Source organism: Hakea prostrata, chromosome 9 (genome assembly GCF_041222555.1).
Source record: "Hakea prostrata isolate BN-2017 chromosome 9, UWA_Hpros_2, whole genome shotgun sequence".
In the NCBI taxonomy this organism is placed as follows: Eukaryota; Viridiplantae; Streptophyta; class Magnoliopsida; order Proteales; family Proteaceae; genus Hakea; species Hakea prostrata.
In genome coordinates this window covers 1,107,379-1,121,625 of record NC_142608.1, presented here as the reverse complement: position 1 = coordinate 1,121,625, position 14,247 = coordinate 1,107,379, and the positions used below count along the sequence as shown (strand labels likewise).

The window sequence follows — 14,247 nt, the reverse complement described above, 5'->3', positions numbered from 1 at the left end:
TCTATCTAACTCATCCAATTAGGGTTTTGACGTACTAATCGCGCCGACTTAGAGAGATCAGATGCATAATCCCACCGTTGGATTTGAGGTTTAAGTAGTCGTGAAGCTCTTCTCCAAAAATCAGCACGATCGGACATCGGATGACCGTTCGATGAAGGGTTTGATCGAAACTGGACAGAGGCATTCAAAAACGGGATTTTTGCTTCATCCTTATCTAAATATAATTATTTTTCCTCTTTTTCTTTCTTTAATCAAATCCTAAATAGAAAATAAGATATTGAGGTATGCAAGGACTCTTTTCCATCTAGACTCTCTCAATAATATCTCTGTAGATTTGATTTAAAATCTCAGCCGTAGATCAAATTTGCCTTCTTTATCTCTTCAATATTTCGGAGTTGGCCCGTAATCACACATCTCTAGCCCATCATGCTCCAGATCAGGCCCATTTTCGCATTTGAGAATTTGAATGGACTTCTTGACGAGTAAAATAACATGATTCAAGCCCAAAACTCCAAATATTTGCTTAAATCTTGAAAAGTCCTAAAATCTGCAAAAACAACATAAAACCCAAGGTAACTCCATTCTAAGTGTATAAAATGCATGATTTATGCCCTAAGATTTCACACATAAATGTGTTCATCAGTTACTGTAAGAACACTTCTTGCCATTGCTGCCATCAAATAATGGTCCTTGCATCAATTGGATGTGAACAACGCCTTTCTCCATGGCGATCTTGATGCAGAGGTATATATGACACTTCCACCTGGTTATCATCGAAAGGGGGAGAAATTGGTTTGGCGCTTGCACAAATCATTATATGGGCTTAAGCAGGCATCCCATAATTGGTTTTCCAAGCTTTTTGGTGCCCTTATTGATCTTGGATATACACAATCTAAGGCAGATTACTTTCTATTTTCTCTACTTACAGAATCTTCATCTATCTTTGTACTTGTTTACGTTGATGACATTTTAATTGCTGGGTCTGACACAAGTATGATTTCCAACTTAAAATCACTTCTTCAGCAACGTTTCTGAATTAAAGATCTTGGATTGCTTAAATATTTCCTTGGTCTTGAGGTGGCACGTTCCAAGAAAGATATTTTCATCAACCAACAAAAATATACATTGGACATCTTAACTGATGTTGGTTTCACAGGTGCTAATCCGACTCAATTTTCAATGGAACAACACCTCAAGTTAACTACTTCTAATGGTGAGCTCTAACCTGATCCAACACCATACCGTCGGTTATTGGGAAAACTTATTTATCTCACAATTACTCGTCCAAATATTGTTCACACTGTGAATGTTCTTAGTCAATTCATGCATGAGCCTCGTAAACCTCATATGGATACTGCTAATCGTTTACTTCGTTACCTCCATGGCACTCCAAGGCAAGGGATTCTTTTATCTGCTGATAGTGAATTATCTTCGTGCTTATTGTGACTCAGATTGGGCAAGTTGCCCTATGACTCGAAGATCTACCATTGGATATTGTGTATTTCTTGGTTCCAGCCCTTTATCTTGGAAATCTAAAAAACAAGCTACTGTGTCCCGCTCATCTACTGAGGCTGAATATCGTGCTATGGTTGTCACTACTTGTGAACTCATGTGGTTAGTTACATTGCTAAAAGATCTTGGCATCATGGTCCCTCAACCAATACCTTTATTTTGTGACAATCAAGCTGCTTTACATTTTACTGCGAACCCAGTCTTTCACGAGCGCACCAAGCACATTGAGATTGATTGTCATGTGGTTTGTGATCAAGTTCAACATGGTCTTATTCAACACATTTCCACCATTAGTGCTGCTCAAGTTGCCGACATTTTCACCAAGGCCCTTGGAAAATATTTATTTCTCAATCATAGAGGCAAGTTGGGAGTTCTTGACATTCACTCTTCAACTTGATGGGGAGTATTAGGCGTGATAAGGATGATTTTCCATCATTTCCCGAATTGTCTCTAATTTGATTCTTTCCATATCATTTCATCCTTTCATTTGAATTCTTTCCATATCATTTCATCTTTTCATTTGAATTCTTTCTGTTCATCACTCCGCTCATTTGAATTCTTTCCATATCATTTCATCTTCTCATTTGAATTCTTTCCATTTATCACTCATCTCATTTGAATTCTTTCCATATCATTTCATCTTCTCATTTGAATTATTTCCATTCATCACTCCTCTCATTTGAATTCCTTCAATTTATCATTCTTTACATTTGAATTCTTTCCATACCATCTCATCCTTCCATTTCATCAATATCCTAATTTGGCGTTGGCTTGATTAGATTTCTCTATTAAATCATTTACATACAAACATTTCCATGTATTGTATTTCTATGTTTTATATCTTTCTTTTATTGTTCATAGTTATCTAACAGCATGGGATGTATGATGCCTATACATTTGAGATTCCTTCATATGAAATCATTCAACTATTTTTCCCATAGAGATTGTTTCCTAATACTAAGAGATGATTTGGTCATTACCATGGAACCAATTTGGATGACCAATCCAAACCCTTTCCGCGATAACTAATTTTAAGGCTCTTCTTCTTTTCTTTTTTTCTTTTTTTTTTTTTTTTTTTTTTTGGGGGGGGGGGGAGAGGGTGAAAACTAATTTTAAGGCATATGACAATATCAAGATAAATATAACGAATATTCAATTACAATAGTAGAAACGCAGCACTCTTGTCAACTACTCTTCCCATCAGCATCATATGCTTGGCGTTGCATCTTAGCAGGCCTTGGTATCTCTTCATCTTCTACTCCTGTACATATTTCTCCATACTCCAATTCTGGCCAATTCAGTAGATCTGGTTCCCCACCTAACCAACTGAAGAATTCTGCTACATTGGGCTTTTGCTGCTCAGGTTTCCTGAATAAGAGCTTCCAGAATTTTAATCTCAACTTGGACAGGTAACTATCAGATCCTCGAATAATCAAATTCTCGATAGCATCTTTTCCATGCAAAGGAATTCCAAACCAGTCAAAGCCTTTGAAATAGTGAACGTAGATTATGTCTTCTTCACTTCTACGAATGCCCTCAATTTTCAGCGTATGATGAAACCTAGCTGTCATTTCATTTTCGCGTACGGTAGCAGAAATCTCAAAACAGATGACTTCTGGACTTCGTATTAATTTTTGACCATCGAACAAATTAGGTTTGAATTCAAAAACAATGCACAGAACCAATTCCTTATGACTCATCCCATCATTAGCTGTCAAGGAATAACTAAATTCATCAAGCCTCCCGATTAAAAGTGATCCCTGCAAATCAGAAGAGATCAATCAAAAAAAGCCACTATCATAATCATCATCATCGTCAAAGTTAGCACTCAGTAATTTCTAGATTAAGTAGTTGCAGTATAATTGGACTAATGACATCCAAACAAGAAAGCTAAAACCAACCTGGCCAAGTATCTTCCTTCTTGGAAGTGTTAACTGAGAGCAATTTGTGGCATCCAAAATTTCAAAGAATTTTGGTGTCTCAATAAATTGAATTTGTTGTAGACTATGGCAATTGTTAATATATAATCTCCTCAAACTTCTCAGCCTTGACATAACTGGAAGTCTCACTAGAGCTCTGCAACCCAAAGCATCTAATTCCTCAAGTTTGTCTAGTAACCCAACACCATCAGGCAATTCAACAATTTTTGAAACATTTCTCAATTTGAGCTCAACCAAAGATTTTAGATTGCCAATGGTAGTAGGCAATTCCTTTAGTGAGTCGCAGGATTCAAGATTAAGGCTTTTGAGTTGAATCAATCGTCCCATGGATTTGTCTAGCATATACAAGTTTCTGCAATATCCAAGGTCTAATTTTTCCAAGCAAGGAAACCATAGAAAGGATGGGAATATCTGTAGATCTCCACAATTACTAAGATTCAGAACCTTCAAATTTTGGAACTGTTGTCAAACAAAGAAAAATATAAGTACCATAAACAGAGCTCCACAATCGACAAATGAAAAACAAAAAAGCCAAATGTTATGTACCTTATTTTCTTCTTCAGGATTGGAAACCCAAGTTTGTTTAATCATGCTAAATGATAGGTTTAGATTAGTCAGTCTCTTATGATAAAAATTGTTTGGTAGAAAATCCCAAGAACAAGTATTCCATCTGAACCATCTTAGTGCATAAGAAAGGCGCCAAAAGTCTCCAATGAAACTTTTTGAATTGATGTTGAGGAGTCTTAGGTTGGACATCCTCTCAAAGTGTTCACTTGCTAATGTAATTGGTATGCCAGTGGGAAGAACAATTCCTTCAATTTTATTAGTTCCCTGCAACAGGAAGTTATCCAAATAATTGATATCAATGAACATCAAAGAAAACCCTAAAAAAAAATAGTAAAAGTTCCAAATAGAGAATCATCTTTTTAAGTCTTACCCTGTTTCCTTCTAATACCTCCCTGATTTCATCGTGAGACCACAACCTGCTACGATTGCCCGGCTCTCGAAAGCTTTCCTTCAAGACAATTTCCTTTCCCATGCATTGAATTTGATCATGCATCCTTAAGTAGCAACCACCATCCTCATCATATTCAAAATTTAGAAGGGACCTTTGAATTAGTCTTGTTATCGCTAATCTAGGATAAAAACCACAAGCTTCCCAGATGGAAATTACAGTTTCTCTATCCCATCCAACGAAAAAGCATGCAGAATCAAGAAATATGGCTTTTTGATAATCATTTTCTAGATTATCATAGCTTATCCTCAACCTTTCAAAGACCTCATCATTGGGAGCACATAATTTCAATTGTTCTATGGTACTTTCCCACTCTTCTTTGTTTCTTACACCAGATAGATAAGAACCCAACACTTCTAAAGTCAGGGGCAACCCTCCTGAATAGCTTGCCACTGCACGTGAAAGCTCCACATAATCTTCGAAAGGCTTGATCTTCTGAAAGGCACACAAACTAAAGAATTGAAGAGATTGGTCATCATCTAATTGTGTAGGCCAATATACTCTATCCTTAGCAATGTTGGCCATATTTAGAATACTCTCATCTCTTGTAGTTATTATGACTGTACTTCCTCGACCAAGCCAATTTAGATCCAAAGCGAAAGCATCAAGTTGGGAACGATGATCCACATCATCAAGAATAAGAAGAACATTTTCTCCATGAAGTCTTCCTTTTATCATTCGTTTTCCATTTTCAACACTCAATATTTCACCATGAACTTTTCTTTTGGAGACACTTAGAATAAGTTTCTCTTGTAAAGAAACTAATCCATTATCTCTTAAAGCTTCTTCTCTAATGTTTGGAAGAAAGCAACCCTGACGAAAGCTTCTGATGATGGAATAATAGAGAGCCTTTGCAACGGTTGTTTTCCCAATACCACCTATACCACATATGCCGATATACTGAACATCTCCAAAATTGATATTTAACAAAGATTGTAGATCGTTTACTCGGGAATCTAATCCGATGCGGTATTTAACATCCGTGAACGGAATATTGATTGCTTCACTTAAAGCCCTCTCAACAACAAGCTCAACTAGCTTTGCTTCATTCCTACAAATATTGAGCAAATGAAGAATTTAGGTTTTAGATGTTAGGAAATATGGTCAAACTAGCACATGAAGGGGCGGACCCACTAAGGGGCCGGTGGTCCATGGCCCAGGACCAAAATCAGGTCCATTTCTTACAAGGAAATGGATGATCCATTTCCTTGTAGATGTGACATGTGTCCTAACATCACATCAAATGGTAACAATCCATTTATAGGTTACATTAATCAATTCTTTGATGTGACTTACAAATGGATTTCAACCATTTGATGTGATCTTGGGACACATGTCAGAAATGGACCTGATAAATTTCACCATGGCCCACCCTCATTTTTAATTAGAAACCAACTCCTCAATCTCTATTTATTCTCTCATATCTCTCATCTCTCCTCTCTCCTCTCTCTTCTTTTCTTCCTATTTATTCTTCCCTTTCTATAAACGTGAGTTAAAGGAAATTTTGGAAAAAAAACTTCTCCACAATTAGATACTCTTTCTCTTTCTCAATTTATTTATTGTTTATATATATATTTTTTTATTTTTTATTTCATTTTATATTTCTTGTTTCTTTATTTCTTCTGTAATTTTTTTATTTGATTTTATATTGTAAATAAAATGTCTACAGTTAATAAGTAACTAAGTATTAAGTAACTAAGTATTTTGGTTTGCATCTGACTTTTTAAGGATGAAGTCGTGTATTTTTTTTTTCATATTGATGCTTTAATTTACCTATATCTTGTTTTAAAAAAATATCATTACCAATAATTTACCTATTTTTGTCAAATATGTGTGGGCTCTACAAAATATGTGGACATATTCCTTGATATAGTAAAATAATTCATAGATGGGACCCCTAATAGGTTTTATAAGGGTCTACACAATATGTGTGGGAAAAAACATTGTTGCTTCTCCAATCAATCTAGACTTCTATTCTTCAGCCACCAATATTGAATCCTGGGTCCACCACTAAGCACATCGTGTTGTTTTAGAAGGGATCGTGTGAAAGTAGGTTCATATTTGGGTATAAGATGTCAGTAAATAAGGTCTAACAGCCTTAAACTTCTTAATCTTGTTCCTAAGCCAAGGGTTGAATCATGGCCTTTTGAGTTCATCCCATTTTTGCTTTTCATTGCTAGGAACCTGAACGATGTTAGGCTTGGTAAAATTAATCAGGTACTGTTATCAAGCTGCCTTGAAGCTACAACCTCGTTAGGTAACTGTATTTTGGATATTTTCAGCAATTTATATTCTGTTTTCATAAAAATTTAAAAAAAATGAAGAATTCAGGTTTTCAATTGAATGAATAGCAATTACCAATCAACCCCTGTTTACCCATTTTGAGAAGAAAAAGAAAGCATAAAGTGAGACTTACCCATTTTCGATTTCACCGAGAACCCACCCTTTCATACTTCCAATCTTTGTCAAAGCATCCCTCCAAAGCTGTACGATATGGAGATCAAAATTCTTCTCATGTTCAAGAAACGCTTCTTCAAAACTTCCATTCTGATGTCGAACATCTGATGGATCAACGTCAAAGAATATTGGCAGAACGATCTGATTGTTGGATGTATGACACTCCAATATCTTGACAAGTTCCTTCAAGCACCATTTGCTAGCGGCGTAGCCTTTAGAGAAAACAGGAATGGAAATTTTGGAGCCTTGAATTGAATCGAGAAGTTTTGACCCAATGTCTTCACCTTCCCATAGTTCGTAGCTATCCAAAAAGACACGGATCCGTTCTCTGGTAAGAGCACGATGGAGGTGGCCAGTGAAGTTTCTTCGTGTGTCTTCACCCCTAAAGTTGAGAAACACATCATAAGTTGTTGAAGATTCAGCGGCGGTGTTGTAATAGTTGGAGGAAGAAGAGGAAGCCTTAGCATGACCTGCCATGAAGTTGAAGTTACAGTTGCAGAAGCTGTGGCAGTAGAGAGTAGGTGAAAATTGAAATGCCCTCTCTCTTTAATAATTGTACTGATTGCAGTAGTGCATCTCATAGTAGGACTGTAGGACACCTTTTATTTAATATTTTTTTCTTGGATGTTTCCTCATCTTTCTCCATGTTTGTTTTTTTTCTAGTGAGAGATGAATAAATCTATCTTTTTTTTCTTCTAACTTGTCTGCGTCTTCTTTAACCTTTTTGAAAATTGTGGTAGATGATTACCTGCTTTCTGATTTGTTTTAGGCCTGTTTTCTAACAATAATGCATCTTAAATTACTTTTTTTTTAGTTGTTTAATCTAAATTGTTTGTCTGTATAGTTTAGATGGGACCTTCGTATGCACTCACTGGAATGAATCTCTCCATTTGAGCACCTAACACAGGAAAGCTCACTATGAAGACAAAATTTCTATTATGATGAAAAAACTCAAAATAGAGGATTTCGATGGGGATTCTAGAATGCTAAGTAATATGGGTTTCAATAGAATTAATGGCATGGCAATAAGGGTCATGGGTAGATCTACATTTTGTTCAATAATGAATCTCCATGGAGACCCTAATCAGCCACCCAAGTCACCATGAAACTCATATGTTGGAACTACCAGGGAATAAGCCCTCCCCTAACTCAACAATATCTGAACATGGTATGTAAGAAAGTGAAGCCTAACATTGTGTATTTGTTGAAAACTAAGAAGGGGATGCTGATACTTTTATATTATCAAAAACTTTAAAATTTGGTAATCATTTTAGCATGGATTCGGTAAGCAAACTCCGGAGGGATTGAGTTACTTTGGAATAGTAATGTTTCTGTCATAATTTTGTTTGCTTCCTCTCATAATAGTGATTCATTAATTGGTGCTCTTTCTACGAAATATTTTGTAATGATGAGAAATTTGGGAGGAGACCTAAACCTCAAGTCCAAATGGATAGCTTTAGGAATGCCATTAAAAATTGTATTTTGTTAAGAGGTTAAATGCTTTGGACCTAAATTTTTTTAGCCCAACAAATTACAGTGTAGGGGTCTTGTGAAAGAGTACTTGGATAGACTTTTTTAAATATTGAATTCTTGGATTTATTTGGTAGTATTTAAGCTCATAAGCATTGCCATGATTGGTTGTGACCATACTCCAATAGAAGTCTCTTTTTTCCCACCCAATAAGAGACCTATGAGATTTAATTACGAATCTAAATAGAAAGACCACCCTGAACTCCTGCAACAAATTAGTCTAGGTAATAAAGCCTTTTGTCTTGGCTCACATGTTTACCAACTCCATCAAAAAATCAAAAGTTGTACCAAGACTCTTAAAATTAACTTAGAGCAAATCCACCTTTCAAAATGCCTCCCAAGAAATTTTCAGACTTTCCAAACAATTGGAAGGATGCCAAAGAAAATATCCCTGATTCTTTAGCCCAGGAAGAAATTGAAATTAAGAGGGAACTTGAGCAGCACCTTTTGGTAGAAGAAAATTTTTGGTGTTAAAGATCTAGAGTTTTATGGCTTTAGAAAGGGGTTAGAAGTACCAAGTTTTCATGCATCCAATACTTAATTTAGAAAATAAGAAAACACCATCTCCAAAATCCAACATAGGTTTGGAAACTAGTTGAATAAAGAATCCTAATTAAATATATCATCATGAAAAGTTACCTAGAACCATTTTCCGAAGAGATATTTTGGATGAGCAAATCCAAACCGTCACCACGATAACTAATTTTAAGGCTCTTTTTTTTTTTTTTTTGTGAAAACCAATTTTAAGGCTCAAGATGCCTATAATATGACAATATCAAGACGAATATAACAAATATTCAATTACAAAAACAGAAACGCAACAGTCTTGTCAACAACTCTTCCCATCAGCATCATATGCTTGGCGTTGTATCTTAGCAGGCTGTGGCATCTCTTCATCTTCTATTCCTGTACATACTTCTCCATACATGCCCTCATCTAATTCTTCCATTTCTGACTGCAATTCTGGCCAATGGAGGAGATCTGGTTCCCTACGTAACCAACTGAAGAATTCTGCTACATTGGGCTTTCGCTGATTAGATTTCCTGAATAAGAGCTTCCAGAATTTTAATCTCAAACTGGGCTTGCAAAGATCGGATCTTCGAATAACCAAATTCTCAATAGCATCTTTTCCATGCAAAGGAATCCCAAACCAGTCAAAACCTTTGAAATAGTAAATTATGTCTTCTTCACTTCTATGAATGTCCTCAATTTTCAGCGTATGATGAAACCTAGTAGTCTTTTCATTTTGGCGTACAGAAGCAGAAATCTCAAAATTGATGACTCTTGGACCGTATACTAATTCCAAATCATCGAACAAGTTAGGTTTGAATTCAAAAACAATGCACAGAACCAATTCCTTATGACTCATCCCATTATTAGCTTTCAAGGAATAATTAAATTCATCAAGCCTCCCAATTAAAAGTGATCCCTGCAAATCAGAAGAGATCAATCAAAAGAAGCCACTATCATCATCATCATCAAAGTTAGTACTCATTAATTTCTGGATAAAGTAGTTGCAGTATAATTGGAGTAGTGAAATCCAAACAAGAAAGTTAAAACCAACCTGGCCAAGTATCCGCTTTGCAGGAAGTGTTAACCAATTGCAATTTGTCGCTTCCAAAATTTCAAAGAATTCTAGTCCCTCAATACCTAGAATGTGTCGAAGCTTTACGCAATGGTTGATATACAATCTCCTCAAATTTCTCAGCCTTGACATAACTGGAAGTATCTGTAGAGCTCTGCAACCGCTAGCATCTAATTCCTCAAGTTTTTCTAGTAACCAAACACCATCAGGCAATTGAACAATTTGTGAAACATTTCTCAATTTGAGCTCAACCAAAGATTTTAGATTTCCAATGGTAGTTGGCAACTCCGTTAGTGAGTCGCAGGATTTAAGATTAAGGCTTGTGAGTCGAATCAACTCTCCCATCGATTCGTCTAACCTATACAACTTTCTGCAATATCCAAGGTCTAATTTTTCCAGGCAAGGAAACCATAGAAAGGATGGGAATTGCTGTAGATCTCCACAATTACTAAGATTCAGAACCCTCAAACTCTGGAACTATTATCAAACAAAGAAAAATATAAGTACTATACAGAGCTCCACAATCAACCAATGAAAAACAAAAAAGCCAAATGCTATATACCTTATTTTCTTCTTCAGGATTGGAAATCCAAGTTTGTTTAATCATGCTAAATGATAGGTTTAGATTAGTCAGTCTCTTATGATAAAAATTGCTTGGTAGAGACTCCCAAGAACAGGTATTCCACCTGAACCATCTTAGTGCGTAAGAAAGGCGCCAAAAGTCTCCAATGAAACTTTTTGAATTGATGTTGAGGAGTCTTAGGTTGGACATCATCTCAAAGTGTTCACTGGCTAACGTAATTGGTATGCCCGTGGGAAGAACAATTCCTTCAATTTTACTAGTTCCCTGCACCAGGAAGTTATCCAAATAATTGATATCAGTGAACACCAAAGAAAACCCTAAAAAGTAATAGTAAAAGTTCGGAATAGAGAATCATCTTCGTAGGTCTTACCCTGTTTCCTTCTAATACCTCCAAGATTTCGTCAGGCGACCACAACCTGCTACGATTGCCCGGCTCTCGAAAGCTTTCTTTCAACACAATTTCCTTTCCCATGCATTGAATCTGATCATGCATCCTTAAGTAGCAACCACCATCCTCATCATATTCAAAATTTAAAAGGGACCTTTGAATTAGTCTTGTTGCTGATCTAGGATAAAAACCACAAGCTTCCCAAATGGAAACTACAGTTTCTCTATCCCATCCAACGAAAAAGCATGCAGAATCAAGAAATATGGCTTTTTGATAATCATTTTCTAGATTGTCATAGCTTATCTTCAACCTTTCAAATACCTCATTGGGAGCACACAATCTCAATTGTTCTATGGTACTTTCCCACACTTCTTTGTTTCTTACACCAGAAAGATAAGAACCCAACACCTCTAAAGTCAGGGGCAACCCTCCTGAATAGCTTGCCACTGCACGTGAAAGCTCCATATAATCTTCGAAAGGCTTGATCTTCTGAAAGGCACACAAACTAAAGAATTGAAGAGATTGGTCATCGTCTAATTGTGTAGGCCAATATACTCTATCCTTAGCAATGTTGGCCATATTTAGAATACTCTCATCTCTTGTGGTTATTATGACTACACTTCCTCGACCAAGCCAATTTAGATCCAAAGCGAAAGCATTGAGTTGGGAACGATGATCCACATCATCAAGAATGAGAAGAACATTTTCTCCATGAAGTCTTCCTTTTATCATTTGTTTTCCATCATCAACACTCAATATTTCACCATGAACTTTTCTTTTAGAGACGCTTAGAATAAGTTTCTCTTGTAAAGAAACTAATCCATTATCTCTAGCTTAAAGCTTCTTCTCTAATAGTGGGTTAAGTGAATGATTAAAAGCATGGTAAAAAATTCGGGGAAACTCAAGTTTCGACTAGGTGGAAACTTGGAAAATTTCGAGGAAATCGAGGACTTTTCCGTATAAGTTTCGACATCAAGTTTCGATAGGTTTTAGAGAGTATTTTGGGGTGGGATCCTGTATTTAAGCTAATTAGAGTATAAAGAATACATTTGTTGTGTTTTGTTAAAAAAATCAATGTAGATATGGCATTCAATGTACATAACATCAATATAGCGTTACAAAAAGTACATTATAAACTTAACTACTTAAACACATAACATTCAATATATAATTTCTAACTTCAAAATAGTTGACAATAAGAGAAAAATACAACTTAGTGTTAAAAGGAGTGCCAATAGTGGATTCATCTTGTGAGTTGAATAGTACTATGCCTGTAACATCCTCTCCTCCAACCAACGAACATAGACATCCCATGACATTTTATGCCTATGGTTGTCAAGTTAATCGATAACTGTAACTTTATGAGTCTGGTCATCAATATGCTTAAGATAACCAACCTGAGGGAATACGCACTTTGGATGGGGCTTTGTTGTGGGTATTTGGGGAAACATGAAATAAACAAAAAAATTGAAATTACAAAATTTACAGGAAAAAGTCTCATGTTTCCACAAAATTTCCTAGGTTTCCACGAAATTTCCCAAGTTCCTACAAAATTTCCCAAGTTTTCACGAAATTTGGGAATATTTTTCCTCATGAACCAACTGATCCAACTGGGTTGAACCAAGTTTCGACAGGTTTCGAGGTTTCGACAATTTTCGATGAAATTTCGAGACCTCAATGAGTTTCGTTTCGCATTTTCCAAAATGGAAAATTTTGGTGGAAATTTTGCAAGTTTCGATAGAATTTTGTTCTATGATTAAAAGTCTCTAATTCTCATGGAAAGGTCTTGAGCTCACACCCATTTGAGATGCCTATATTAATAATATTCTCATGAAACGACCTGCTGTAACTTCTCCGTCACCTACATTAGGTATCCTCCCTAAAGCCGAAATTGCTTCATTGAACAAATTTCAACATAAGGGTATATCATGGTCTTTGTAATTGTCTAATGACCATTCTAACAAAATATGAACTATAAATTTTTCAAGTATAAAATTGGATGTCAATGCTTTAAGCCTCCATTTTGAAGTGTCAATGCAATTTGCTGAGGTAAAAATAAAAAAAAAAATTTGGTGGCTAGAAGGTCATTTAGTATTAACAATTTGAAATGAAAAAACTACAAGCACATAGGTTCAAACTATTGAATCTCTGAAAATTCAAACACATATCAATTCTAAATACAACCAAACAAAGAGACTGTAATCTCTCTTCAATCCGTGTCTAGAAATAAAAGCACCACCAACTAGATGCGTCAACATCCGCTTCCCCTTCTTTTAATGTGTCGAACATTCCTACAAAAAAGGTCTACTGGTTAGACATATGTTTCTTGCACATTAATTAAATGAAATAAATATCATCCCCTTCGTTGATGAAGATAGTTCCATTTTTTGAAGTCTTACCTTCTAATCAATTGTTTGGATCTATTCTGCTTCAATATCAATAGGCATCCATAGGCCTGAGGAAAAAAGTTGGAAGGATTGAAGAGACTTTCTTAATTATACTATCTCTAAATAGGAGTTTGCCACCACTGTGTAAGAAGCATATTCACGAGAAAAATATAATCAATTCAACCCAAAAAAGAAAAATATCATCGGAGCTCCTACATGTCCCACCAGGAAAAGAGAATGAAAAACAGATCTTAAAAGATTGGCTCTACCTATAATGGTCGAATTGGTCTTTCGGGTTGGTGAAATACGCATTTGAAATTTAGGACAGAATAAACCGTCTTCCATAAATTTTCAAACTTCGAACAAACAAGTAATGCAAGGCAATGGTGTCATGCTGACCAACATTTTGAATGGTTTCCTCTTAAGTTTCCAGGGGTTGTAGGCTGCACCCCTGGGTTGTGACAACCATGCACTTTGCAAGGCTGGGATTACCGCCCCTCACACAACAAAAAGAAAACCCCAATGATAAGTTTGTACATCCAGAAAGAAAGAGTTTTCTGGGCGTGTGTGCGTTGGGAATGCACTACTGCACAGACAAATTTTGCAGGCTTTTAAAGATTTTTTTTTTTTAATGATAAAGAAAAGGAGTATGGTGACGCAATATTTTGCAATCAGTTCTTTGATGTATTCAGTTCTTCATCCATCTGGCTAATTAGAGATGGAGGTACCCAGTGAGGATGGCAGGTAGCCCAGGTACCCAAGCCTGGAAACTGGCAATATAGGCACAAAGGGTGCAGTTAAATTTTACCTCAGGCCAACCATGGAATAATGTTCAACTGAACAAAGAAAG

At 36.0% G+C, this 14,247-nt stretch overlaps 1 protein-coding gene across 1 annotated transcript; it reads right to left on the bottom strand.

The window, feature by feature from the left end:
• Positions 1 to 2,635: 2,635 nt before the first annotated feature.
• LOC149003895 (disease resistance protein RUN1-like) lies at positions 2,636 to 7,473 on the bottom strand. The gene is made up of 5 exons (XM_089135591.1): positions 6,884 to 7,473; positions 4,390 to 5,518; positions 3,999 to 4,283; positions 3,414 to 3,911; positions 2,636 to 3,272 (listed from the first exon to the last, which is right to left on the bottom strand). The coding sequence occupies exons 1-5, from the start codon at positions 7,399 to 7,401 to the stop codon at positions 2,697 to 2,699; spliced, it is 3,006 nt and encodes a 1,001-aa protein (XP_088991717.1). The 5' UTR covers positions 7,402 to 7,473; the 3' UTR covers positions 2,636 to 2,696.
• Positions 7,474 to 14,247: the final 6,774 nt, after the last annotated feature.